The 24,325-nt window shown below is 21.9% G+C and overlaps 4 protein-coding genes across 4 annotated transcripts; all 4 read left to right on the top strand.

Moving 5' to 3' along the window:
* The first annotated feature begins 1,386 nt into the window (after positions 1 to 1,386).
* Positions 1,387 to 2,504, top strand: LOC129611429 (general odorant-binding protein 72). The gene is made up of 5 exons (XM_055524575.1): positions 1,387 to 1,513; positions 1,629 to 1,704; positions 1,909 to 1,997; positions 2,090 to 2,201; positions 2,299 to 2,504. The coding sequence occupies exons 1-5, from the start codon at positions 1,442 to 1,444 to the stop codon at positions 2,382 to 2,384; spliced, it is 435 nt and encodes a 144-aa protein (XP_055380550.1). The 5' UTR covers positions 1,387 to 1,441; the 3' UTR covers positions 2,385 to 2,504.
* Positions 2,505 to 3,127: 623 nt separating this feature from the next.
* LOC129611285 (AP-3 complex subunit beta-2) lies at positions 3,128 to 7,023 on the top strand. Its single transcript, XM_055524349.1, has 6 exons — positions 3,128 to 3,959; positions 4,049 to 4,640; positions 4,702 to 4,922; positions 4,996 to 5,923; positions 5,980 to 6,885; positions 6,944 to 7,023. The coding sequence occupies exons 1-5, from the start codon at positions 3,189 to 3,191 to the stop codon at positions 6,744 to 6,746; spliced, it is 3,279 nt and encodes a 1,092-aa protein (XP_055380324.1). The 5' UTR covers positions 3,128 to 3,188; the 3' UTR covers positions 6,747 to 6,885; positions 6,944 to 7,023.
* Positions 7,024 to 7,328: 305 nt separating this feature from the next.
* LOC129611286 (serine/threonine-protein phosphatase alpha-2 isoform-like) lies at positions 7,329 to 9,965 on the top strand. The gene is made up of 7 exons (XM_055524352.1): positions 7,329 to 7,494; positions 8,194 to 8,343; positions 8,524 to 8,871; positions 8,943 to 9,286; positions 9,338 to 9,428; positions 9,515 to 9,558; positions 9,650 to 9,965. Exons 1-7 carry the CDS (start codon positions 7,443 to 7,445, stop codon positions 9,785 to 9,787), a joined length of 1,167 nt encoding a protein of 388 aa, XP_055380327.1. The 5' UTR covers positions 7,329 to 7,442; the 3' UTR covers positions 9,788 to 9,965.
* A 926-nt stretch (positions 9,966 to 10,891) lies between these two features.
* LOC129611317 (cyclic nucleotide-gated channel rod photoreceptor subunit alpha-like) lies at positions 10,892 to 16,252 on the top strand. Its single transcript, XM_055524398.1, has 8 exons — positions 10,892 to 10,976; positions 12,344 to 12,787; positions 12,925 to 13,555; positions 13,633 to 13,782; positions 13,848 to 13,932; positions 14,000 to 14,089; positions 14,156 to 14,410; positions 14,511 to 16,252. The coding sequence occupies exons 2-8, from the start codon at positions 12,519 to 12,521 to the stop codon at positions 15,392 to 15,394; spliced, it is 2,364 nt and encodes a 787-aa protein (XP_055380373.1). The 5' UTR covers positions 10,892 to 10,976; positions 12,344 to 12,518; the 3' UTR covers positions 15,395 to 16,252.
* The last annotated feature ends 8,073 nt before the right edge of the window (positions 16,253 to 24,325 follow it).

The raw sequence follows: 24,325 nt of genomic DNA, 5'->3' as shown, positions 1-24,325 counted from the left end.
ATACATCTATATATCATTTCGAAAAATCATTTAAAATTTTTGGAAAAAATGGTTTGTAAAATATGTACATATTAAAAACTTACAAATAATTCATATTAATATCATAAAGATTAATTTCCTTGTGTACATGATAACTTCTTAACTTATAAATCTTATGTTAATTAAAAAAAAATTAATTAACCATTCATATTTGATTATCTTATAGTTTTTAAATGAATATTGAAAAAAAAAATGCAACAAATTGCAAATAAATAACAAATTATAGTGAGTAAGACTACGAAAATATGGTAATTTCATGTTAAAAGTTGTAGACATGTCATATGTGGATATAAAGCCCATCATTTTCAAATGTTTAATTATTATTTAGTGGCATAAACTTTATGATACATATGGCGTGTGTTATCATTTGTCTGACTAAAATAAATAAAAAAATATTGGTTGAAACAACTTTAATATTAATGTAAAATACATATTAATATTATAATTGATTTATACGTTAAGTGTATTAGAATTGTGCTGCATAAAATTCATACAATCGCAACGTTAGTGCAATTACCGTTTTCTATTTCATCTTATTAAAGTTTTTAAAAATTTTACTTTAAAAAATATTTTTGAATGAAATACTATAGTTATCATATTATTCTTAGACAGTTGTTAGATAAATTAATTGAAGTTGTGTAAAGTAAAAAAAAAAAATAATTATAAATAATTCCAATATTTTTAATTTTACAAATAAACATAAGAAACATATGTACATATTATTTTATATTTTTTCTTTACAATAATAAGTGTGAGCTTGAATTTTATTAGCTATGCACATGTGTTTTATAATATCCTATATTCTATAAAATACAATATTTATCATAATGCATAAAGTTGTTTTATTTTCGAAACTAAATTTGTTTTATAAGAATGTATCTTAAACTAAAAGTTTGTATCAGTTAATATCACATAAATCGATGTAGTTTTCCACTATTTTCAATATTGTCTAAAAAAGATAAAACGTAAAAATTAATTAAATTTTATGATATTTAAAATTTTCTCTACAGGTTTTTTTTTAAGAGGAAAATGATAATTAAATTTTGTGTGAAATTATATCAAATATTTAAATATTCTAAATCATTACCTTTAAAAGTACTATGTTTATAGGTTTTCTTAATATCAGTTTTTCTAATAATTTATAAGAAGTTTTTGATGACATTTGTAACTATTGATAATAATAGTCTATTATTATAAAACGGTAGTAATTATTGTAATAATATACGTGAAGTTTATTTAATTAGATGTTAAAAGCATTATAAAATTATATATGCAATGTTAAATTTCCTATATATATTACCAAAGTTTTTATAACTTTAAACTTTTTATAACTTTATTCAAATAAAGAAGAGATGTAGTTCTCCCAAAATTTAATTCGTTTACAAAAAAGAATAAAAAGAAAATGTTTAAAACTTACAAAACTTTAATATTGGGCTGTGTTACCTTTGTATTATTTAAAAGTGTTCAAAGTGGAGTATGTATATTATATTACCTTTAAAGTACTTTTAAGACGACATAATATTTAATGTTTATTAATAATACTTACATGAAATTAAAATAATATAACTTTTTATTAATTTTCGTGCTAGACCACTTTAGAACAATATAAGGAAGGTGGACGCATGATGAGAAGTATTTGTTCACCAAAATTTCAAATATCACCGGGTAAGTATTTTGCAAAATATATATACTAGGCACATAGGTACACATCCATAGATAGTATATAATATGGTTTAGGTATTTATATAAAACTCCTAATGTTAAAAACACTTCTTATCTGCGTAAAAATATTTAATTTAAATTTTAATTAGAATATTATTTTATAACATGCATTTTTTAAAAAAAACTCTTACTTAATTATTTTTATAGAAATATGGGCACAACTGGAGGAAAAACAAACTCCTGATGATCGAAATGTAAAATGTTTTATTAATTGCATTTTCGAAACTTCAAAAGCTGTAAATATTATTGAAATATTATTTGATATTAAGTTCATGTAAAAAATATTATTTTGTATATTATTTATATAAAATTTTCTTGATATTTAAAGATGAAAAGAGGAAAATACCAATTGGATATAGCATTAAAACAAGTAGATATGATGGTTCCAGATCATATGAAGGATGATTATAAAAATGGTTTTTCAGCTTGCAAAGATGCAGGTAAGATTATACATTAAAAATAACATTATCAACAATTATATTAAGTTATTAAATCTACCTTATTCTAACTTTTGTATGGATTTTTAATTATTTTCAGGTAAAGGATTCAAGGATTATTGTGATATTTCCTATGAAGTTTATAAATGCATATTGGCTGAAATTCCAAGTTTCATTGTTCCATAATATTTTATAATATAATATGTATAATTTATTTTTCATTATATATATACATACATATAAATAACCAAGAGAATAATGTTTCATTTGCAATATTTTGTTTAATAAATACTTACATTTGTATAAGTTTACTGGCACAAAACATGTTTTACTTAGTTTGTAATTCTCCAATTTTGTTAAATCAAAAGTAGTTAATGCATGTTGATTGTTGTTTTTTAATCCTTTTAATTAACAGGTTTTAGTTCTAGCTTAAACTTTAAATGATTTTAGATTTTCTTTGTAACACGTAGAATATTAAGTGCGTGAAGAATCCCTTGATATAAATTTTTTATAACAATACTGGGCTCTAAACCTATTGCTACAATAATCAATTCAAGGTAACATATACTAGCTCTAGAAAATTAAGTTGGACTACGTTTCCAATAATGATGAAGATTTTGGATTTCTATTTATATATTGGTCTTTACTTTAAATTTTTATTATTAAAGTTTCTTACACACTTTAAGAATAGGCTACTATACATGTTTTACAATAATAAGTACATATGTGAAAAACGAAAGCTTATTTAATTTAACTGCCATCTATTGGTGAGAATGATAACAATATTTTGAAAAATACAAATGGAAATATTACCATCACTATGTATGAGAAAACAAATGTCAATCATTTAAATGTCACAACAAAAGTGAAAGTTAAAAAATGCACAAATTTTTTTTATTATGACATTTTAGCCGATTTTTGATCGTCAACACAATCCAATTAAAATTTTCGAAAGGAGTTTATTAAAAATTTTTCAAAATTTTTTTAAGAATGCAACCTATAAATTCTTTTAATATGGATCGTTCTGGGGTAGGCACAAGTTCAGAATTGGATTATGGTGCGGATCCAGCATCAGGAGGTTTTTTTAGTGCAGATTATAAAAAACATGAAGATTTAAAGCAAATGTTGGATAGCAATAAAGATAGTCTTAAATTGGAGGCCATGAAACGTATCATAAGTATGGTTGCAAAAGGACGTGATGCGTCTGAATTATTTCCAGCTGTTGTTAAAAATGTAGTGTCGAAGAATATTGAAGTGAAAAAACTAGTGTACGTTTTTCTGATGAGATATGCAGAAGAGCAACAAGATTTGGCATTGTTGTCAATAAGTACTTTTCAAAGAGCTCTAAAAGATCCTAATCAGTTAATTAGAGCCAGCGCTCTTCGTGTTCTTTCGAGTATTCGTGTTTCAATTATTGTCCCGATTGTTATGTTAGCCATAAGGGAATCAGCATCAGATATGAGTCCTTATGTGAGAAAAACTGCAGCCCATGCAATTCCTAAATTATACTCCCTGGATCCGGAGCAAAAGGAAGAGTTAGTTGTTATTATTGAAAGACTGTTGGGTGATAGGACAACATTGGTTGTGGGTTCAGCGGTAATGGCATTTGATGAAGTTTGCCCCGAACGGGTAGATTTAATTCATAAGAACTTTCGAAAATTGTGTAATCTTTTGATAGATGTTGATGAATGGGGTCAAGTTATTATTATTAACATGCTCACTAGATATGCTCGAACGCAATTTGCTAATCCAAACCTTGAGGTTCGTTTCAAAAAATTTTAATATCAGTTTTAAAATTTTTATTTAAATTTAATGTTTGCAAATATTAAAAAACGTATTACTTTTTGTAGGATGTTCAAAGTGATGGAAAATTTTATTCGGACGCGTCAGATGATAGTGATTCTATAGATTCTAGTTTACTAGATAAGGCGATTACTAAAAATAGTCCTAATGTCTTAGATGTGGATCATAAACTGCTTTTACGTCAAACGAAACCTTTATTGCAAAGTAGAAATGCTGCAGTTGTTATGGCTGTATCTCAATTATTTCATCATGTAGCTCCAAGAAATGAAGTACTTTTGATAGCAAAAGCACTGATACGACATCTTCGTAGTTATAAAGAAATTCAAAGCGTTGTTCTAACATGTGTTGCATCATTAACCATAACAAGAAAATATATATTCGAACCGCATTTAAAATCTTTCTTCGTACGTAATAGTGATCCAACCCATATTAAACTTTTGAAATTAGAAATTTTGACTAATCTTGCAACTGAAGTAACAATATCTATAATTCTGAGGGAATTTCAAACTTACATCGCCAACAGTGACAACTATTTTGTGGCAGCTACAATCCAAGCAATCGGGCGATGTGCTTCATCTATAGAAGAAATCAGCGAAACTTGTCTAAATGGACTGATTCACCTATTATCAAGCAAAAATGGTACGTCTCAATATTAGTACATCCCAAAAACTCCTTCTTAAATTTGCTCTTTTTTTTTTAGAACATGTAGTTGCTGAAAGTGTGGTTGTTATAAAGCGACTTTTGCAATCGAAAGCAGCGGAAAACTCAGAAATAATATCTCAAATGGCCAAGCTATTGAATTTCATAACAATTCCAGCAGCAAGAGCGTCAATTCTTTGGCTTATCGGTGAATATACAGAAAAAATACCAAAAATAGCTCCAGATGTCTTGAGAAAATTGGCGAAAACTTTTGGTGATGAGGTGAAAATTATTTTTATTATTAATATAAGAGTCTATCAGATCAGTTTTCAATTTCAATTAATGCATTTTTCAGGAAAACATTGTCAAGATGCAAATATTAAATCTTACGTTGAAACTTTATTTAACTAATCCAGAAAATGACTTACTTTATCAATATATTTTTAACTTAGCGAGATATGATCAAAACTATGATATTCGTGATCGAGCCAGATTATTGAAATTTTTTATATATCCTGATAAAGAGGGATCTAAAATTTCAACAAGAGCAAAAGACATTTTTTTATCTTCAAAGCCTTATCCCACTGCACAAAGTAAACATAGTGAGAGAGATCAATATCAGTTAGGTTCTTTATCCCATTATATGAACATAAGAGCTGCTGGATATAAAGATTTACCAGATTTTCCTGAAGTTCCACCAGATCCATCCGTTAGAAACATAGAAAAAACTAAAATTCAAAGCAATTTGAATTTTTCGTCAGACAATGTCGTCGAAAAATTAATCAGAAAATCAAAATTCCCAGATGAAGAATACAATTCAGAATCTTCCGACTATTCAGAAACATCCTCTGAATCAAGCACGGAAAACAGTTCTGGCGGTGAAGATGACGCTGAAGAGTCTGATGAACGAAATGGGAAAAGTAAGTTTGGAATTGAAAATGATTCTAAAAAAGAAAAAAAAATTGAAAGTGATAGCGAAGAAGACGAAGGTGATACAGAAACCAATAGCGGCAGTAGCGATGAAAGCTCTTCGGAATCCGAGAATGATTCTACTTCATCAAGTGATGAGGAATCCGAAGATCAACAAGCTGATGAAAAAATTCAGGCAAATGATGATAAATATTCTAATAAAAAGAAATTAGATAAGGATAAAACAACGAAAGTTGAACAGAAAACTTTCCAACGACAAGATACAAGCAATTTAGATTTGCTTTTAAATTTAGAAAATGTTCAATCATTTGGAAAAATTATGACACCCACTCGGGATATCAGTTTTGAATCAGGTAATGATAACCAAAAATTTATTTCTTTTGTATGTGACGATATCTATCGTTTACAGGAACAACTTCATCAATACAAACACACCTATCACCTAACATCGAGTTAGTTAGTTCAAGTTATATAGAACATCAATTCGTCGAATTAGTAAATAAAGTTTCTGGACATGGCTTAGAAATACTTTATCGATACACAAGAACTCCACATTTGGGCTTGAACATGATTTCAATTGAATTAGAATTCAAAAATCATTCTTATAAAGAACTAACAAATATTCATATGGGTAAAATTAAAACTCCGACAGGACTCGGAATATCTATAAATGAATTTCCACAAATTGATATTATACATCCCATGCAGACATGCCAGGGTATACTTGGAGTAAATTTTAATGATTCAACCCATGAAATTGAGTTCGAAATAATTTTCAATCAAACTGAAAAGTGTTTAGTTACTTTTAAACCACGTGTAGGGGAACTCGTAAGGTCTGTTAAAATACCAGAAAAGATATTTAAAAATGAGCGTTTGAATTTACGTGGAATGAATGAACATCAATTTATAATTAAAAATTCAAATGATTCTTTGGAAGATATTAAACAAAAAATTTACAAAGTCATAAATGTTAGTAACGTTGAGTCTTCGGTCGGTAATACAGAAATTCTTTTTGCTGGCCAAACGATTACGAATAAAAATTTGGTATTAATTAGTATAGAATTTATTGAACAGACAAATGATTCTTCAAGAGATACAGTTATTACAGTAAACTGTGAAAACGTTGTGTTAGGGTCATTGTTACTTAATGAAATCAAAAAGTTTATTTTTGCTTAAGGAAATCAATCTCACCATGACTTAGAAACGTGGTTTAAAAATTTTTAAATAAAGGGAAAATACTATAAAGAAAAAATACAGTGGCGAAATTATTTTATTTTAAAACTGCAATAGATATTGATTTAAATAAAATATCTACGTATAAGTTTAAATTATCTTTTTATTCTAAAAAATTTATATCTATTCTTTTTAGGTAGAAATTGATGAAAAATAGTTATAGAAACTAACATAAAACATTTCGTACTGACGAACCCTTATTAACATACATATATTAGGAATATCAGAAACAAATATGTATATATGATTTTAATTAATGGAATTAATTACAAATTGAATTTCTCGTTAAAAAATTAGAAATATTGTTTGATTTGTTCCCAGGATCAAATTATTATCCGTCTTGTACGAACACCTGTGGAAAACTAACCGTTTACTTAAAAATGTCAAACTTTATAACGGACAACAACATTTTGCGATTTGATGTATAAAATGTTTCTAACATAATGAAATGTTGCTAACGGAATGTTCTCTATATTGAAATACATTTTGACAGCAATTTTCTTTTACAATTTTTACCTTGCCACAGTGATTCCATATAAGTTGAGGCAAGTTCTTGAAAATTTTTTCATTTTAAAATAATTTTCAAAGCAATTTTGAAATTCTAAAGAAACAGAAACAAAAAGAAAAATTGATTCGCCTATGGCTGAGTCAGAATTAAATATTGATAATTTAATATCGAGGTTACTTGAAAGTACGTATTTTTTATATGGTTAATTAATTAAGATTTTTAAATTTGCTAGTAAATTTTTGTTTTAAAATGAAGTTTATATTATTAATCCTAATAGTAAAAATATAAAAAAAAAATAATAAAATACAAGAAAAAAATTCTACGCAAGGTCTTAAATTTTAATCCCTCCAATTTTTAAACGTAAATAAATCGATTATAAAACGAATAAAAGTAAAAAAGGGAATAGCAGTAAAATATAAAAACAAAGGGAAAGTGATTGTCAAGTGCAAGAAATTTTGTATTCAAAATAAAATTCAATGCTCATGTAATTAAATATTATTTTTCATTATAATCTTACAAAGTAGTTATTATCCATTTTTAATACAATTAACCGACTTTGTTTAATTGAGGCTATTGTTATTACAAGAAATCAAGTAATGTGTTCAGATTTAAATAAATTTAATCTTTTCCATTTTGTTATTAAATACTGATAACATTTCTATTTTAAAAAAATATTGCATGAATAACAAGATAAAATCAAATTTTAATTATAAGATACCCAATATTTAATTTGTACAATACATATTTGTTTTTCTTAATCAATAAAAACTTTTTTCGATCTGTTACGAGAAAAAAATTTGTCAATTTTTATTTTAATTTTAAAAATTTTAAATATTGATACTTTTCGAATTTTTAATTACATATATATTTTTTCCCTTGAAGATTTTAAACGTTTAAAAGAAGTTGAGTTGCCAAAGGCGTCTTCAACAGAAGATGTTATTCATCAGAATGGTGATACTATACAGCTTATAAGGTATCCTAAGGAAGAATGCAAGAAAAAAAGATTAAGGGATTATTTTGTTTCAGAATTTGGTATTCTTTTTTTTAAATTTTATATTTTCTATAGAGGAGTAGATAAGTAGTTCGAATTTTGGTAGCAAATGCCAGAGTATTCTTCTTAATATTAAATATCGTATGATGCTAGTTTTAGATAAAATTAAAAAAAGTTTTTTAAAAAAATTAATAAAAATAAATTCAAATTTAAACGAAAAGTTCGAGGATGTCGTACTAATAAACCAGTTGTTATGAATGAAAATGAACTACGATGTTTATGTTTGAAAGCAAGAGAAATTTTTTTACAACAACCAATTCTTTTGGAATTGGAAGCACCTCTTATAATATGCGGTGATATACATGGACAATTTACAGATCTTTTGCGATTATTTGAACATGGAGGTTTTCCACCTACTTCAAATTATTTATTTCTTGGTGATTATGTTGATCGAGGTAAACAATCATTAGAAACAGTATGTTTATTATTGGCATATAAAATAAAATATCCAGAAAATTTTTTTTTATTACGTGGAAATCATGAATGTGCTAGCATCAATAGAATTTATGGTAAATTCTCTTTTATAATATATTCATAAATGTTAAATTAATTAAGATAATTTTTTATTAAATTATTTAAGGTTTCTATGATGAATGCAAACGGAGATATAATATTAAATTATGGAAAACTTTTACAGATTGTTTTAATTGTTTACCGGTAGCGGCACTAATAGATGATAAAATATTTTGCTGTCATGGTGGTTTATCACCAGAATTGGATAATTTTGATCAAATAAAAAGTATACCACGTCCAATTGATATACCAGATGCTGGATTTTTATGTGATTTATTATGGAGTGATCCAGAAAAAGATAGTCAAGGTTGGAAAGAAAATGATCGTGGCGTCAGTTTTACATTTGGCGCAGACGTTGTTCAGAAATTTTTATCTAAACATGATTTAGATTTAATTTGTAGAGCTCACCAGGTATTTAAGAATATTGAAAGTTTCTTTTATAATTTATAAAACATTTTTAAGGTGGTTGAAGATGGTTATGAATTTTTTGCGAATCGTCAACTTGTTACTTTATTTTCTGCTCCAAATTATTGTGGTGAATTTGATAATGCTGGTAATTTTCATCAAAAAAAAAAAAATTGCACTGTTTTAAAATGGAGTTATTATAAAAATTTTTTAATATATAAAAAAATATTTCAGGTGGTATGATGACTGTAGATGAAAGTTTAATGTGCTCTTTTCAAGTAAAGAATAATTTTATTTTTTGGTTTTAATATCTAATTTATGTTTTCTATTTAATAAATTTTATCTAATAATGTTTTCCATTTATAACAGATACTTAAACCTTCAGAGAAAAAATTAAAATATGTTCTCAGTAGTAGTAACAATAATAATAACAACAATAATAGTTCCAGTGGCACCAAAGGACCCATTAATCAAAAAGCTTTCACTTCCGATTCGAGTTTGAAATAAATAAATTTGAATCATATATAAAATAAATATATATATATATATATACATATAATAAAATTTAAAGTGTATTTCACCGGAAGTCAATTATGTAACCATATGAATTCATTATAGATAAAATTTATTTTTGAAATCATTAAATAAATAAAAGAGAAATAATAACATATTTTTCAGCATTAAACCAATGTTTTATTTAAAATCATATTGCATTTGTTTTGTAAGGTAATTGTTTTGATTTCAAAATTGTAAATATTTTATTAAATGTGTGACATTACGAAATAGTAAGGATTTTTCAAAAAATAGAATTTATAAATTTTGAATTTCAAAATGTAGATCATAATAATGTTATAATATGAAAGCTTATAATTTAAATAATTTTACTATTAATTTTCATTTTAACATTTCAAATGAAATTGAAAATTGAGAAATCCTGGCGATTGAAAGTTTTTAACTTTAAATTTTAAAATGAAACCTGCAATTTAAGTATTTTGTTTTTAATTGCATTTCAACTGAAAAAATGTAATTTAAAAAATTATATAAAATATAAAATTTTTGTTTTTACATTTACGCTTAATTTAATTTTAAAGAAAATAATACAAAATAAATAAAATATTTTAAGCTAATTAGATCATAATTCTTAGACTTTAATTTCAAGGTAGAGAAAAATAAATGTTTATAAAAATACGGTAATCAGGTAACATACGAGTAAAATACCTTCATCTTTTTTATTATGACTTTCGGTTTACTGAATTGCGCATGTACTTATATCAAACATCCTTCTTGACAGTGAAATTTCAAAAAATTTTTTGTTTTTTTTTTTTTGTTTTTGCAATAAAGAAAGAAAAAACGGAAAAACTAATATTGCAAATTATTATTATAAAATGAAAACAAAGATTTTAATATTAAATATTTAATATAAGATTATAATGATAAAAAATTTAATTTTTCCTAATAATTATATACAAAACAAAAACCTAATAAAAAAATATAAATATTTGAAAGTGAAAATTATAAATTGAAATTACTCGTGTATAAAAGTGCCAAAATCAAGTTTCCTTTTTATTCCTATATATATATATACATAAATATAATAAAATAATTTTATTTATATACCTTAAATAAATTTATATACCTTAAAAGTTTTAAAAAATGGTTATTTTATATAGTAATTAAATTTATTACAGCTTTAATGGTAAAATTTAATTGAATTTTTTTTAAATATTTTTTTTTTTAATATATTGTTCCTGTGTACTACTGTATAAATCAATTTGTTATAGAATGTATATACATATATATATATATGTATATATTACAATATAATGATATATATGTATATATTACAATATAATGATAGAATCTAAAAATAAAATTATGAAGCACCTATAAGGACTCTATTATATTGTAAAAACAATAAAATATAAAAAGTATCTAATTGAGTTAATCGATTTGTACATATATAATAATTGTATTTTATTATCTTATTGTATTATTGAATATTAGTTGTTCATAAATATTTGCATAAGTATAGGCAACACAAAATAAAAATGTATAATATACGAGTATTTATAATTTATTCCATATATACGAGTACATTGTATGAGTATCTGTAAATATTTTATGTTTTTATACTTTTATTTCATATACTTACACGTATTAGTATATCTTGCAATATTTATAATACATATTAAAAATTTAAGAATTTACTAGAGCCAAAAAAAAAGTTTAAGCAATAAATTTCAAAATATTTGGAACTATTGAATATTTGTGCACGTATTACGTATGTATTTAATATTTTTGTATATAAGAAATTTTTCCAATATTGTATAAATTATATTTATTGCTTCTAATTAAAACGATTTGGACAATATTCAATTATAATTTATTAAAAAACATAATAATAAAGCCAGTTAAATTTTATATAGAAAAAAAAATTCACGTGAATTGATTGCTTTACCTTTTTACTTTTCTTTTACACTTATATGTATACTTAATATGTTCAGAATGGACATTAATACGTAGAGACAAACAAATATAGTTAATATAGAAATAAACTTTAATATGCGGTACATTTAGTATTTTTTTCGCACAGTTTTATTTATTAATATTTAGTATGCAAGGCACGCAAGTTATTGAAAATACTTGAATTTTTTTTGTACTATTTTTGTTCTTGTTTTTTTTTTTGTTTATTGAGAGATTGCATTCAGAGTTTAATTTGAACTTCAAATGATATTTTTAATTAAATAAAATTGTTTTTATATATCAGTTTTTTTATAATTATTGACGTAATAAGTTTAATTCAATCAAAATTTTTTTAATTTAGAATTAATATTAAAATGAAATATTAAATTAAAATTGAAAAAAAATTATAATTTTTCAACTCTAATAATGTTTAAAAATTAAAAACTAATAAATTTTTCGAAAGTATATACATATGTATATCATTATACAAATTGAGTTCACATAAAATACCGTCTCATAACAGTAGTACGGTTATTAAAATTACTATGATTTATAAAAAAAATTTATTTTTTTTTTTAATTTCTTACTGAATATTTATAGTTTAAATTTATACTAAAAGTTCCAAATGGTAAAATAAATAATAACTATATAAGAGAAAAATTTAAAATGATTTTAAAAAATAAAGATAAATAAATAAAAGAGTGACCGGCCCTTCAACTTAAAAAACAAGAAGTTTTGAAAAGAAATTTTTTCAATTAATATAACAACGATCAAAATGATACAAACAATCGAGTGTAACCATTTAGTTGGACGTACAGATCTGGCAGAACATTTAGATATTGAGAGAAAAAGTAAACTTTTAAATAATTCAAATATTCATACAATATCATCGTCGAAAATAAATAAATTAACAACACCTCCTCCACCACCGCCACGTAGAATTAAAAAAATTGTCGAAAAAAATACTGAAGAATTAAGTGAAAAAAATATTAAAGAGGAACAAAATACAAAAAACGATCAGAATACAGAAAATGAAGCTTCAAAGTAAGTACACATTTGGAGAAATAATTTATTAATTAGTAAAGACTAAATTATAAAGTTTAAATTATTAATTAATTGATTTTTAAATGTACATAAATATTAAATACTTATAAAGGTTTTTTTTTTAATTTTAATTTTAGTTTTGATCCAAAAGAACAACAATTTATACAAGAACGTGTCCAAAAATTAGTAAGACGTTTTTCACAACGTACAAATAATGCAAAAATTTCAATAAATTTACCAATAGCAACAAGTAGTAATGAAAATTCACCAAGAAAAATTAGCACAACATCACAAATATCAAATCATTTTGATAATAATAATAAAGATGATAAAGATGATGATAATGATGATAATAAACCAAATGAAAATAATCAAAATATATCAAAAGATAATTCGAATGCAAAATTATTTGAAGCAGATGATGCATCATTACAAAATGAAGCATCTAAATCATGCACAAAATTATGTAAATTTCGTCATTTATTTTCAGGTGTCTTAGATCCACAAGGGAAATTTTATATATCATGGTTATGTATAGTATCAGTAACATTTTTATATAATGCTTGGGTAATACCATTACGATCAGCATTTCCAACACAAACAGAAGAGAATACAAGTAGTTGGTTAATAGCAGATTTTTGTGCTGATTCAATTTATTTAATTGATGTTTTATTTGTTAAACATCGTGTTATGTATTTATTTGAGGGATTTTGGGTTAAAAATAAAGATTCGACTAGAAAGAATTATATGAGAAAATTACAATTTAAGGTATATATTATTAAAATACATAATACATATTAATTAATTATATTATTTGAAATAATTTTTTTTAACAAAATTTATAGCTTGATTTATTATCATTAACACCATTGGATTTAATGTATTTTAAATATGGAACCGAAGCTGTATATTTTAGATTTCCAAGATTATTAAAAATTCAAAGCTTTTGGGAATTTTTCAAACTTTTAGATAGACTAACGTCTTCACCACATATTGTATTTTAAAATCCGAATTGTATTTATTTTGTGCTTAACTTTAATTCAAAAATCTTTAATTTTAGGTTAGAATATCGAAAACTTTAACATACATGCTTTACATGATACATTTAACTGCATGTTGTTATTATCTTTATAGTAAATATCAAGGTGCGAACTTACATAAATTTGATAAATATTTTTTGAACTTTTTTAAAACAATTATTTGTTTATTAAGGCCTCGGCTCAAACAGATGGGTATTTAGTGGAAAAGGACATCCGTACGTTAGATGTTTTGCTTTTGCTACGAAAACTGCTACTTCTATTGGTAAAACAAATTTAAAATATGTGCATTATAGTAGATTATTATAAATTAAATTATTAAATATTTTAGGAAAAAATCCAAAACCAAGTACTGAAGGAGAATATATGTTTATGACAGCCGCTTGGTTAATGGGAGTTTTTGTATTTGCCTTATTGATTGGTCAAATTCGTGATATCATTAGTACAGCAACTCGAACTAAAAATGAATATCGTCAATTAGAAGATGAAACTTTGGCTTATATGAGAAATTTAAATTTACCAAGTGAAATGCAAAGAAGAGTTAAAATGTGGTTTAAATTTACATGGGACCAACAACGAACATTAGGTGAATGATAAAATTTTTTATTTCTTTTTATATAAATTGTAAAATGTAAAATTTTTCTAAATCGGAAATAAATACTTTTCTTTTTTATGCTTTATTTTAGATGAAAGTCATATTACAGATGCATTACCAAATAATTTAAAAACAGATATCGCAATTTCTGTACACATTCAAACCTTATCAAAAGTTCAATTATTTGCTGATTGCGAACAAGCTTTATTACGAGATCTCGTTCTTAAATTGAGGGCTGTAACATTTTTGCCAGGTGATTATGTTTGCCGTAAAGGTGAAGTCGGCAAAGAAATGTATATTGTTAAATTAGGCCAAGTTCAAGTTATGGGCGGATCTGATAATAAACTTGTTTTAGCTACATTATCAGAAGGTTCTGTATTTGGTGAAATTAGTTTATTAGCAATGAATGGTGCTGAAGGAAATCGGCGTACAGCTGATGTTAAATCAAAAGGTTTTTCAAATTTGTTTGTACTTTCGAAAAGTGATTTGAATGAAGTGATAACATATTACCCAAATGCCCAAGCAATATTAAAAAAACGTGCAAGAAGTTTAATGCGTAAAAATGCGGCACGTGAAAAAGAAGAAGCAGCACAAAATTATAAAGCTGAAGTAATAATAGGTAATAAATGTGATGGTAATCCACCAGCAAAGATTGTTATAACGAAAGCATCAAGGAGAAGAAAAAGAAAAGATCGTGATAGGGATAGGGATAGAGATAGATCAAAAGAAATACGAGATAAAGAAAATGATATGCAAAATGGCTTTAATAAAGATTTTGAATCGGAAAATATTTTATCTGGTTGTAATGTTGGGCGTAATTCGATTTCTTCAGAACTATTAATGTCAATACAAAATGAATTAAATAAAGAAAATGAAGAAAATGGTATAGAAAATCAATGTTGTGATGTAAAGGAAGGAGAAGCAGATGGTTATGGTGAAACCAATATAGATGATTCAAATAATACAGTAGTTTAAAAATGCGATACTATGTAAATTAAAATCATAGGATTTTCACAAAAAATAGAACACAAATTTTCAAAATTCAATGTAAAATTTCATATTGTGTCAAAAATAATTATTTTAAAAATTTTTAATTAAATTTGTATCTATTTATGTATATTGTGATGATTAAACATAAATGTTTAGTGCTAAAACGAATTGTAAAATAAGTTGAAAAAAAAAAATTTTAAAGGATCAACTTATGGTCTTTTTTAAAACATTTGCAAATTCACTAATACATATATACATAAGTATTTGTTCTAAGATTTTAAAAATCAATAAAATAACTACGCGGGGATTAACTATAAATGAACAAGGCTCCATAATACTGTAATCGCTTTCAATTTAAGAATCTGTTTGTTTTTAAAATTCAAAAATGTCTTCTTTAAAATTACGCAATGATAGTTTTCTTCTCTATAGTTTTACGCTTTTAAGTTTACTTATAATGCTCTGAAAATATTCAATTAAATTTCATCCAACCAATTTCAGAGTACCTAAAAATGAATAATAATTATTATGAATATCTATAAAAAATTCTTTTAGTACTAAACTGTGCCTAATCAATTTTAAAATGTATATAAATGTATGCAAGTGCAAAAAAAATCAGCCAATTACATACAGATAAATATTTTAATGTAACTAATAAATTCTTTTTATAATTTTGAAAATTTTTAATAACACAATAAAAGAATGGAATATTAAAAAACATAATTTGATATTAAGTTATAAACGAGAATCAAAATAAACACTATAAATGTAATAAAAAAAAAAGAAAAAAATATTTTTTTTTTGTAAAATGTTTCAGCACTGAAATTATGTTTGTTAATTTGTTTGATGTTTATAAAGAAAAAAATATGAAAATGTAAAAAAAAAAAATGCAAAATCATGAAATCTCAAAAATAAAACAAAAATATATTTTTTTTTCTTCTTATTTATAAAATAAAAATTTTTAAAAATTTAAATTATCTTATAAATATGCAATAAATTTCAAACAATTTTACTTAGAATCAAATAAAACTGAGTTTTCTTTAAGGTTAATACTTTCAGTAGGAATACAAGAAAGTAGATTTATAGTAAGTATACACCCTCGCTTTTCCATTTCTTTCTCTTTCCACTTTCAAATTAGAATTATACTTTTTTTCTGATGGATATTTCATTTTTCCAATTAGATTACTCATTTTTTAAATTGGCTTTTGCATTTTTTTACAAATTATTGACTAAATCTTCAAAAAGAAAGTGAATAAATAAAGATTAAATTTTGAATACGTTTTAGAGAAAACGAAATAATTGTCCTCACCGGAAAATTACATCATACAAACATATATACATGACTTTCATTCCGCTTCTTTTTGCTGGGCAAGTAAAATAACGAGATACATATACGATCACACTCAATATATTTCAATAATTTTGAATCTTATTGACGAAGACAGTCACTAATTTGCATGTGTATAAAATAATTTGCGCTTGGTTTATATAATCAACTATTTTATATTTAAAATGTTAAAATCCTAATAACCTCATAATCTTTAGTATGAAAAAATTTGTTGATAATATAATAATATTTTAGAATTTAATTTTATAAAATCTATTATTCTGCTTCAATAGTGGATAGTAGAAATTCTGCTGAGGATAGTAGAATTTCCAATAAATATTAAATTTATTTTACGAGTAGATTGCGAGTATATATATATATACATATATATATATATATATAAATATTTATTAGTAGACAAAACCCGCAAATTAAAGGATTATGTAAATAATATGTTTACTACGAGAAATTAGTGTTACCTTCTTTCTTAAAATGAATTATAGTAAAATAAAACTCAATTATATCTATTATTAATTAATATTACCTATATTTATAGTAATAAATTAATTATTTTCACAAATATTGCAAATTATAATATATTATTTTTTTTTTTTCGTACTTTTTCTTTATAAAATCGATTTTACAAGGATTAGCACAATAGGTAGAACGTTTAAAAATAAATTAAAATTATATTTATATAATATATAATAAATTTATATTGATTTTATAATAATATTTATATGCACATATATACATATATATATTTCAAATATATGTACATATATATATTTTTTTTATTTAACATAATCTTTTAAGTATATAACATAAAATTTATTTATTAATTAAAATATTAAAATTAATTAAAATTATTTATTTTAATTTTTTTTTTTTTGTTTTATTTTCTTATTTTATATATGTAGCAAAAAAATTATAATAAATATGTGCGTATATAATTATTCATATAGGTAATTTTATTATTTAATTAATATATTTCTTTCTGATGTTTCAATGTGTATTAGTATAAACATATAAGTATATATGTGTATTTGTGTAGGTATATACGAAAAAGAAAAGCTATTATATATATTTATTTAAATTATTTTATGTTTCATTTTTTATATTTATGTGAATTTTCGTCTTATTTTTCGTGTTTAACTGTATTCATATTTAATTAAATATAGAATTTCAAAAATTGTTTTTATTTTTTATATTTGAGAAATTTCGAATTAATAATAATTAATTGTGAATTTTAAAACAGAAGATGAATTATTTTTTTTTTTAATAATTTTATATAGAAGTATAAAAAATGTACTTATAGAAATTTGAAATGAAAATTTTTTTTTTGTATCTCGTTTTTATTTAAAAAATTACATTAATTAGTTCTGTATAATTCTGTATGTACTCTTTTTTATTTTTCATTTGTTTTTGTCTAGTTTCAGAAATATTTTATGTAAAAAAAATTTTTTTAGAAGAATTTCCGAATTCATATGTGAAGTTTTTATATAATTTATGAATTCTTATTTAAAGATAATTTTTCTATTAATTTCTTCTTCTTTTTTTTTTATAATATAATCAATATTTTTATTGCATTTAAACACTATTATTTTATTTTTATTATTATCATTAGTCATTATATTGTTTTCGGAGGATAACTCAGCAGTATTGATTTGATATTTATGTATATGAATTTCACAAATTATGTAATTTTAAAATTAAATGTTATAAAATAAAAGCAAAAATTTCGAAAAGTAGATTAAAAAGAAGAAATAGAACAATTAAAAGAAAAGGGAAATTTTTTTAATAGTGACCACTGTCAAGATAACATGAATTAATACTTAAAATTTTTGTCTTTTTAAATTAATAGAATAATTATGCAAAGAAACAAAATGACAAGTTTAAAAGACGAGCATAATTTTTAATTTAATTGTTTTGTATTAGTATATGTATTACATTTAGTATTTCGTAAAATTTCAATAAGAAAATTATAATAGTATTAAATGCAGAATGTTATTATTTCGTATATATTTTAGTAAATATTTAAATTTATAAATTTTCAATTGAAAAAAAAAATGAAAAACATTAACTTTATTAAATTATTGCTATTTTCTTTTCTTTAAAATAAATAATTAAATAAAATATACAGACTGCGTATATAATGCAACAGTATGTATTTAATAAACATTAGTACATACAATGTATTATATTAAAAATCTTACATGCAAAATAAGAAAAAACACACAATATGCGTTCTGATATTTATATAAAAATATAAAAACAAATTATTAGTTACTAAAATTATTATCATATATTTTTTTTATATCATTTAAAATAATTTTGAAAAATAAAAGTATTTTAAAGTACTATAATAATAAATATATTTATTTTTTTTTTTAAATTCAACCTTTTTAATTATTTTTATAGGATTTTATGTATGATTAGTAGAAAATTATGAAAAAATTAATTCTTTTTTTTTTATCTATTTTTAATTATACATAAAATACTAATAATAAAAAGCTTATTAAAATTATTTTATAAAATTTGGTATTAAAATTATTTTTTAAACAAGAAAATTGTATTAAATATTTTTTTTAAATTTTATATATATATAATTATATAATTTATTATGTAAGTATATATATATATACATATATAAAATAGAAAATCTTAAAGAAATTTTAATTTTAAACGTATTTTAAAAATAGTGATATAATAACATAACAACAATATTTTTATAAGTTAAACTTTATTTAAATTCCTTTCATTTGTTATAATTTTAATCAATTCATTAATCACATATTTTATTAAATGAATATAAATATAATTTTTGGATATATATAAGAAAAAATATTTTAAGTAAAAATATACACTCATACTCTGTTATAAAAGAATCACTTGAGGAGATGGTTTTTAAAACTATTAAGATATTCTGTATAGAATTTAAAATTCCGAATTTTACTCTTAAAATTATAAAATTTTTCAAATACAAAATCCTTTCACCTCAAGTGATGTATCTAAAAGAATATGAATGATTATTAAAATAATATGTTCTTTTTAAAATATTTTTTAAAACGTTTTTAGATGATTTTATGTATATAGCTTAATTAATAAAAATTATTATAGAGAATATTATTTAAAGTATCTGTTATATTAAATATGTTTTAAGGTTTTAATAAAAAAAATGGTCACCATGTTATAACATACAATAATAGTATATATTATATGATATATTTGTTAAAATTTTGAAAATTAAAATTATATGATTTAAACATTTAAGTATAATATAGTTTGTATGAGACTTAAAATAAATCCAATTTAAAAGTAATTAATTTTATAGCTATAACAAAATTTTTTTTATTAAGTTTGTTCATTAGTTTTTAGTTTAAATTTCTTTACATTAATTATTTCATATGTATATAGAAATATTTTAATATCACAATAATTAAAATCAATTTGAATATGATAATATGTATTTTAAAATTTTAAAAGATTAATTGCTAATTTTAATTACATAAATATTTTAAGAAATTGGAAATTTTTTTTGAATAAATTGCAACAAAAGAAAAAATTATTTTCTTAAAATACTAAGTAATTAAAAATAATATTATAATGTTTTATTAAAAATTATATATATTTATATATAAATTATTGTTAAAATAAATTCAAATATTAAAAAAATAAAATTTTTTATTCTGTTCATGTTTTGCTTAATAACCGTTTTCAAAATTTTCTTTTCTTAATCCTAAAAATGCGCAGGAGTAATTATAAGAAATAAAATATTTTAGAAAGAAACGCTAAATAACTGACTAATTCAATGCAAAATCATAAAATATTTTAAAATAATGTTTAAAAAAAAATTATGACTAAATTTTTTAAAAAAGAGTTTCTGTACAAATGAATTGAAAAATAATAATAAATGTTTTTCGTGTTATTTCTTTTGTTTTTTTAATTTTTGGTCCTTACTATTTTAATAATGTTAGTATTAATTTTTTTGTGTTTTGATTGGTATTTCATTTTATATTATTGATATTTTAAAATAAGAAAAATTTAAGAACAAAATTTTGATTTTTTCATAAATATATATATTTATTCATATATACATATATTAATATATTAAAATACTGAATAATGGCTATATATATATTAAAAAAAAGAAATTTTTTTCGATATTATTTTAATGACATTTTATAGACATTATATAGAAATATTACAATGTTAATTTTAAGGTTTTGTGTAACTTACGGAGTTATTTTGTTTTTTAAATTTTTCTATAATAATTTAACAGCGTTTATAAACAATAGAATTTAATTTCGATAAATCGGTATAGCGTTTTTAGTTACGTTTATTTGTGTTATTTTTTTTTTTTTTGGTTTTGTTTTCTTGTTTTTCTTGTTTTTTACTTTTTTTAAACTTATACATATTATCATTTTTGTCAAAAATGATGATAAAAGCCTAACTATTTTAAAAATATTACTGCGCAAGTGAATTTATTTCGCATTTTAGCAGAATAAAATAATTGTATATTTGTAATGTATGTATATATCGTTTTAATAACATAATCTTTCAAAAAAATAATTTTCTATAATATTTAAAAGTTATAGATAAATAAAAATTAAGATAAAGTGTATGTAAAATTAAGTTAAATAAAATATAATCTACATATTTATTTAATTTCATATATAAATAATAGTATTAACATAATATACATATTAATATTGTTCAGGGTTAGAAGTAAAAGATACCACAACACAGCACTAATTGATGAAATCAAATTTAAAAACTATCCCGTTTGCATGTATAAACAAATCATTTATAATTCTTTAAAATCGTTGGAAGCACTCGGGAATTTTAACAAATATTAGAATAAGCTTTGTTATTTTTAGTTTTTAGCGAATGCTTTATTAGGATAATTTTATTTATTTAATAAATATAATAAAAGTTCATTCAAAATTTGAACCAAATTTAATATGATATTGAACGTAAGAGGATTGCTAAAAAGAAATTATCGTTTCTAGACTTATTTTTTAAATGGCTCAATATGTATGAAAAATTCAATTATATTTACTTTAAAATTATGAATGTAATATTCATAAAACATAAGGTTTATGGAACCAATAAAATTATCGAATAAAATTGAAATAATTTTGACTAGTCTTAAAATTAATTCTTAATATTTATATTGCAATATTATTATTTTTTAAAATAAACAAGAAATTTATTGTCTCGCATTTGTCCTCAAAAAAATAAAATAAAATAAAACAATATGCACACATTGTATAACACATTGTATAACACATTGTAGAAAAACATCTATTCTATAAAACAAATGAGAAAAAAATAATTTCTTATTTAATTTTATATTAATTTACAATATAAATTTATAAAAAAGAAATTGTAATGCATATACATACATATATATACAAATATATACTAGTACTATAATTAAATTTTAAAATGAAATTGTATATAGGTATACATATTTCTTTTTTTTCGTGGCATTATTAATTTTAACATTTAATATATATTTCCATATGCGAATTTATTTTTTATTAAATGTTATATAATCATAATCCAAATAAATAGATATAACAGGCGTATATATTTAAAATTTTATGTAAATAGATGTCGTAATCATAATAATTCACAGATTTTATTATTTGTATATATAGAAAAAGGCAAAAAAAAAATTAAAATAGTTTAAATGTTAATTTGTTTTTTAATTGTTTTCAAATGTTCTGAATTTTGTTGTTTTGAATTTTTATATAATAACTTTCATATATATTTACATATATATGAATATATGTATTCACTATATATTATGTACTTTATATAAGCATATTTAATATCCACATAAATATTTCATCTTACATTTTTTTATTTCATAATATAAAAATTTTTTTTCTTTATCATTCAATTAAACTATCTACGATTTTTTTTTGTTTTTAATTACATTTTATCATAAAATTATCATTATTTTAATTATCTATTTCCGTTTTTTATTTCTATTTTCAATAAATATAAATTTTCATTTTAAAATTTACTATTTTTTTTTTCTTATGTAATATGTTTGTAAATATAATTATATTTATATAATGTACACATCTATTTATAAATTTTTATATATATATATGTATATATGGATTGTTTGAAAATGTTGTATTTAAATAGTAGAAAATTTTTTTTTCTGTTAATAGGTATGCAATGTCTATACTTCGCTATATGGTTACTAAATGCTAGCTTAAAACGTACACGTGAATATGATATTTTATTTTAATCGGTATTGCATATTAAAGATTTTAATGAGTTATGATATTTATATTTAGTATTTTATTAATGAAAATTAAAAACATTTATAAATTGGAAACAGATTAGAAGATATACTGCAAAACATTTTTGAATGATACATAAAGGAAAAAACAAAAATATAAAATGCAATTTTCGGTATAAAATAATTTAAGGCTTTCATTATAATAACTCGAAAAATATACTTCTGGACTTTACAAGTTAATTGTTACAAACTTTGGCTCCATTTATGTGATATGTTGAATATCAGAACATAAGCGCAATACTAAACTTTTGATTTGCATTGTTTGATATCTATACATATATATTATGTATGTGAATATGTACAATTTGAAAGGAAATAATATGAGTATATACTAACTATTTACATATAAATGAATTTGCAATTTTAAAACAAACAATGTAAACTTTCTAACTTCACCGGGATACTTGAGCTTTATATTATGCAAAGTAAAAATATTCTTCGAAAAACAATTAATGTTTAATATTTTTGTAATAATATATTACAAAAAAAAAAAAACAAATCAGAGAATTCACATTTTTTAATTTCATTAAATATATTTCAAACTTTAGTTAAGATAGTTTTAAGAATATTATTTTGATTTTTTGTTTGGCTAGCATTTTAGATATTTTTTAATAATAAATAAAAAATTAATTTAATAAAGAAAAAAATAATAATGATAATTTAATTATTTCGTCTAATTCTATCTTGTTAAATATTTATCACTACATTTTTGTATTAGTTTTATATAATCAATGTATAATCCCTTTTATAATTAAAATTTAATTTTACAAAATTGTTTATTTTTCTTTACATATACATATAAATACATTATGTATATACTACATAATATTATACATGCGAGTTTTATATTCCGGTATTGTAAGAGATTCAGTTTTTTTTTTAATTTATTTTTTTTAATTAAATTATATATATATATTAATAAAACGAGAAAAAGATTGCAAATTATTACGAAATTTGCAAGAAGCATTCTCAATATGTTCATAGAAAATTTAAAAATTTTCGATTTTATTAATTTTTTTTAGATTTTCGTTTGAAATTGTTATACTTTACATAATATACGAGTATTTATGTATAAGAAATATATATTAGTTAAGATTTTAAATTTTTAATGAGGAAATAAATAATTTAAATTTTTCATTTACACATATTTGGTAAAAATTACAAAGCAAATGAAATTTAATTTTTGTTGAAGATTCATATCAATTAAGATAAAAAATGTATAAATTACGAGTACAATTTTATAATAAATAAATTTTGTAATAAGTTA

Source organism: Condylostylus longicornis, unplaced genomic scaffold (genome assembly GCF_029603195.1).
Source record: "Condylostylus longicornis isolate FDR11 unplaced genomic scaffold, ASM2960319v2 ptg000049l, whole genome shotgun sequence".
NCBI lineage: Eukaryota > Metazoa > Arthropoda > Insecta > Diptera > Dolichopodidae > Condylostylus > Condylostylus longicornis.
Note: the sequence above shows the minus strand (reverse complement) of the source record. Positions and strands in the feature narration are given on the sequence as shown.

Bases quoted from the DNA above. Each gene is read 5' to 3' on its own strand.
- LOC129611429 (XM_055524575.1), top strand. From the start codon at position 1,442: ATGTTTAAAACTTACAAAACTTTAATATTGGGCTGTGTTACCTTTGTA. The intron at 1,705-1,908 runs GTAAGTATTTTG...TTATTTTTATAG, and splicing joins AAAATTTCAAATATCACCGG to AAATATGGGCACAACTGGAG. The intron at 1,998-2,089 runs GTAAATATTATT...TGATATTTAAAG, and splicing joins TTTTCGAAACTTCAAAAGCT to ATGAAAAGAGGAAAATACCA.
- LOC129611285 (XM_055524349.1), top strand. From the start codon at position 3,189: ATGCAACCTATAAATTCTTTTAATATGGATCGTTCTGGGGTAGGCACA. The intron at 3,960-4,048 runs GTTCGTTTCAAA...TACTTTTTGTAG, and splicing joins TTGCTAATCCAAACCTTGAG to GATGTTCAAAGTGATGGAAA. The intron at 4,641-4,701 runs GTACGTCTCAAT...TTTTTTTTTTAG, and splicing joins CCTATTATCAAGCAAAAATG to AACATGTAGTTGCTGAAAGT.
- LOC129611286 (XM_055524352.1), top strand. From the start codon at position 7,443: ATGGCTGAGTCAGAATTAAATATTGATAATTTAATATCGAGGTTACTT. The intron at 8,344-8,523 runs GTATTCTTTTTT...TTAAACGAAAAG, and splicing joins TTATTTTGTTTCAGAATTTG to TTCGAGGATGTCGTACTAAT. The intron at 8,872-8,942 runs GTAAATTCTCTT...AAATTATTTAAG, and splicing joins TAGCATCAATAGAATTTATG to GTTTCTATGATGAATGCAAA.
- LOC129611317 (XM_055524398.1), top strand. From the start codon at position 12,519: ATGATACAAACAATCGAGTGTAACCATTTAGTTGGACGTACAGATCTG. The intron at 13,783-13,847 runs GTATTTTAAAAT...CTTTAATTTTAG, and splicing joins TAACGTCTTCACCACATATT to GTTAGAATATCGAAAACTTT. The intron at 14,411-14,510 runs GTGAATGATAAA...GCTTTATTTTAG, and splicing joins GGACCAACAACGAACATTAG to ATGAAAGTCATATTACAGAT.